General features: G+C 33.0%; 1 protein-coding gene across 1 annotated transcript; it reads left to right on the top strand.

The window, feature by feature from the left end:
• Window positions 1–2,887: 2,887 nt before the first annotated feature.
• On the top strand, window positions 2,888–4,133 carry LOC133293907 (E3 ubiquitin-protein ligase ATL6-like). Its single transcript, XM_061492529.1, has one exon. It carries the CDS (start codon window positions 2,905–2,907, stop codon window positions 4,009–4,011), a length of 1,107 nt encoding a protein of 368 aa, XP_061348513.1. The 5' UTR covers window positions 2,888–2,904; the 3' UTR covers window positions 4,012–4,133.
• The last annotated feature ends 786 nt before the right edge of the window (window positions 4,134–4,919 follow it).

The raw sequence follows: 4,919 nt of genomic DNA on the forward strand, positions 1-4,919 counted from the left end.
TATAATTAACTAAAAACAAACATGAAACAAAACAGTTAGCTAATATAAAATAAACATGGTAAAAGAAAAAAAATAAAGATAAAAATTATACGTTTGGCACTTTTATTTATAAGTAATATATTAATAAAATCAGCTGAGTTTTATATGAAAAATTGAAAATAGTCTTAAGTTTTAAAGTATATAATTTGAGTAAAAAATACTTATTTTACCATTGCATGAAACAATAGTTTACCAATTATAATTAAAAAAGAACATGCGAGTAATCATGTGCTTCTAGAAGGGATTTTAATTTTTTAACACATCTTATTTGAGTTTAAGTATATAACAATCAACCATTCACCGCTTAGTGTTGAAAGATTTGTAATAATTATATACTATATTCCACACGCTTTTTGGCAGGACTGTTTCGCCCAAATATGTAGCTGACTAGCTGGTTGCTACTACTCCCTTTTCATTTCGAATATTTTTAAATAACATGTGCATCTTGTGCTTGGGCCCTCGGTGACGAGCAAACATGTAGAGGATCCGGACCAATGCATCCTTTGTAAGAGAGAGGGGAGGAGAGAGGAGACAGAGAGAGGGACCAGGGAAATGGGTGACATTGCAGCAACATCACGCACTTCCAAATAGCAGTGAGATAAAAAGTGTTTTAAAATTCGGATCAGTTATCGAACCGGTCGAGGTACTGGGTCATTGGTTCAACTGGATTTACTGTTCACATATTAAAAATATAAAAATATTTCTTATATTAATAAAAATTCACATAAGAAAATTATTAATGAGCTTCAAAAAATAAATTGATTTTCAATGATAGAAAATATTATATACTTCTAAGCTTCTAGCTCTATAACATATCCTAATATTGGATTAAAATTATAATATAAGTTAAATACATCTTTTGTGCTTGACATGATACGGATAAATTAAATCATGATAACAAATACTATGCATGAAATATACACTAAGAAAAAAGTGTCACCGTTATCATGATAACAAAGAGTATGCATGAAATATACACTAAAAAAAAGTGTCAACCGTTGAGATGAGATCACGAGACCATAAGTGTTTATCACCACACAACTTCATGAGATCATTATAAGATGCAACTAAATTACATAAACGAACTGCACTAATCTAAAATACCTTATTACTTTCACCTTAATTTTAATCATATTCATCATAAAATATGAATATGATTTAATTCAAGAGTTTTTATCAACAAAAAAAAATTACCAAAAAAAAAAGGAATAACCGGTCTAACCCGGGTCATCCGGGTCGCCGGGTTTCGGCCGAGTCAACCGGTCCAATCCGGGTTGACTGCAGAAGCGATTCAACTACTCGTTTGGATCGAAAAACCCACCGAGTCATCGAGTCTCAGGTCAACCGGCCGTTCTGAGCCGAGTTTTAAAATACGTGTGGACTTTTTTCCAACACACTTGCTTCGAAGAAGAGAAAAGAAAATGAGGGTTATAGGGTGCAAGTCTTATATTATAATATTAAGAATGATAAATCATTTTTTGTCACCCACTCTTTTATTAATCTGAAATAAGTTCAAAAAATTCATAATAATTCGTACATTAAATGAAATTTAATCTTGGAATATTTAATTCTATTTTTTTTAATGTTTTATCAATAAATTAACTATATTATTTGACTTAAATTTTTTTTCATTTTAATGATTGATTAAATTTTTTATTTTTTATAAATTTTGAAGTAATTATATATCAAATTAAATTATTTGATCAAAAATTTTAAATTTTTATCATGTATAAAAAGTACCATTTTTATCCAAATATATATTTTTTTCTTCTGGAAGTTACGTTTGTATCCTTTATTGTGATTTTATCAAAAAAATAACATTTAGGTTATTACATCCAAACAGTCTAAAATTATTTTTAAAGTCAAACGTATTATATATATATATATATATCTATATATATATATATAAATATATATATAAATATATATATATATATATAATGAAAAAAGTATTTATCATTTTAAATGAAAAGTTTTTTTGTCAGTTTTAATGAAACTACGTCATTTTGATGTGTTTTTGCATTCTTTCTCCTCAACTTTTTTCTTCTTCCTAATTTTATATAAAAAAAGAAAATATCAAAAACACAATAAAACAACATAATTTTATTTAAAAAAAACATAAAATTGTGTCATTTAAAATGACAAATATTTTTTTCATATATAATTTATAAAAAGTATTTTAAAAAAATTATACTTAAAAAAAACTTTATAACAATCTTAAAATCACTATTTTCCCTAGCTTAACCAAACAAATCCTAAGAAATTCTTACCTAAGCAATGACTAGATCAAACATTTATAGTTATTATTTTTTTTGGAAATTTTTTAAAAGTTTTTGTACAATTTTTATGATATACATTTCATGACGAAATCGTTTGAACTTTTCAGTGTGTGAATTTGAATTCTCTAAACTAAGAAGTGCACTATAAAAAGGTATATATATTCATCATAGGTAAATTAAATTAAATTTTGATAAATGTGTAATTTATAATTTATCAAAAATGAACTTTGGAACATTTATTTGATAGTTAACAGTTGTTTGCACTTCACTATATTCATCAAACTAGGAAGGATATTTAATCCTGATTATTATCCCTTTGGTGTTTATGACAAAGCAAGTACTTAAAATTGAGCATTTGACAGCTATGCAAATACTAGGAAAACTGAAAAAAAATTCAAATCTTTGACTTTCCATATTTAGTCACAGAAACCATATATTTCAACATTATTATACGGAAGCTTCCCAGCCACGTTCTCACTAAACCAGTCTCGAATCTTCATTTCCCACTCTCTCTCTCTCTTCCGCCCCCATTTAAAGAACCCTCACTCACTCTCTTGTTTTCATGTCATCAATCACACACTGCACAATGAAAAACAATAACGACCCACCAGTTACCCACCTGTTCTTCCTCCTCGTCCTTCTCGGAATCCCTCTCGCCGCCGCACAAGACCAACCCAGTGACTCACCCTACCCAAATCTCAACAAGTTCAACCCTTCCTTTGCAATAATCATTGTTATATTGGTTGCTGCTCTTTTCCTCATGGGCTTTTTCTCCATCTACGTTCGCCACTGCGCCGATTCGCCGCCGAACAGCCTTCACCCCCTCACCAACGGCAGGTCAAGGAGGGCGGCGCGTGGACTCGACGCGGAGGTGATCGAGACATTCCCAATCCTCGAGTATTCCGAGGTCAAGGTTCACAAGATTGGAAAAGAGGCGTTGGAATGCGCCGTTTGCTTATGCGAGTTCGAGGAAACCGAAACGCTGCGTTTGATTCCCAAGTGCGACCACGTTTTTCACCCGGAGTGCATCGACGAGTGGTTGGCTTCCCACACAACCTGCCCCGTTTGCCGAGCCAACCTCGTTCCCATCGCCGGCGAGTCCGTTCACGACGTTCCGGTGACGAACCCTGAGTCAACAGATGTCGAAGCCCAAAACGACGCCGTCGAATCCGCGCCAGAACAACAAAACGCGGACGCTGAGCGTGTCTTGTCGGAGCCAGAAGTGGTTTCCTTGGATAAAACGCTGAACAGAAACCGGACGCGGGGTTCTTCGCGAGGTTCTCGGTCGAACCGGCCACGCCGTTTGCCCCGGTCGCACTCGACCGGGCATTCGTTGGTCCAACCGGGTGAAAACACTAAACGGTTCACTTTGAGACTGCCCATGGATGTGAGGAAGCAGATAATAAACCGGCAGTTGGAACGTGCCAGCAGCTTGATTCTATTCCCCAGAGAAGGTAGCTCAAGGCAAGGTTACCGAACCGGTGGCGAGGGGAGTAGTAGGGGCAAGTTTTCGAGGCGGCTGAACCGGAGTTTTAAATCGGACCGGTGGGTTTTCACTATGACTCCCCCATTCTTAGTTAGGGAATCGTCGATTAGGTTCCCAAAAGTAGGTAATGACGCCGATGAAGGGGGTTCCTCCGTCGCCTCCGTTACGCCGCATTCGGCCGTTGACTCAAATCGCCTTCCAGTTTGACAGTCATTTGGGTTATGGTCTTTTGCCCCAACATCAACATTTCATTGTTTTTTGTTTTTTTTTGGGGCACGATTTTGTTTTCGATTTAAAATTTGTAAAATGTGTATCATGAAAAATTGATATTCTCCTAAGCTTAAACCATTCAGTTGAGTTCAGATTTTAGAAATAAAAATAGAATGCGCTAAAAAGAAAAAAAAAAAAGGACAGTAAGAGACATAAAAGTACTGTTCTGGTTGAAATGGGTTTTGGATACGGGGTGATAAATTGGGACAATTAAGTAAAAATAAAAAATAAAATAAAAATAAAAATATGATTTTTTAAAAATTGAATTGATTTTAAATATGAAGAGAGATATTTTTACTATCAAATTTTTTTACTACTAACTCAGTACCTATTTAATCACCATTGGATCAACATTTTCTATTTTTTCAAATTTTTTTTAGCATTCTCTCTTTTTGATTCAATAGTGATTAGATAGGTGGTAAGTTAGTAATAAAAAATTTTGATAGTAAGAATATCCTTCCTCTTTGAATATAAGGAAAAACTTCAAAAAAAATCATGTAACTTTCCTCATAATTATTTACCCCTTCCCTAAAATTTTGAATTATTTACTCCCTGACTTAAAGTTTTTTTATCATTTACCTCTGCCCTGTAAGTGATAAAGAAACTTTAAGTCAAGAGGATAAGTGATAAAAAAATATAAATAAGGGTGTGAATGATTCAAAAAATTTGTGAAGGAGTAAATGATAATTAAGAAAACTGAATTTTTTTTTAAGTTTTCCCTAAATATAAAAATCAATTTCAGCTCATTAAGATTTATCGAATTATATATATAAAAAAAATGTGGCATAGTAGTGATCATAGTCCCTTCAGTTAGATATTACTTATTAGTCAATATTTATCGAAAT

Source organism: Gastrolobium bilobum, unplaced genomic scaffold, assembly GCF_033153095.1.
Source record: "Gastrolobium bilobum isolate Gb01-03AN ecotype WA unplaced genomic scaffold, APGP_CSIRO_Gbil_v1 utg4431, whole genome shotgun sequence".
Classification (NCBI taxonomy): Eukaryota; Viridiplantae; Streptophyta; class Magnoliopsida; order Fabales; family Fabaceae; genus Gastrolobium; species Gastrolobium bilobum.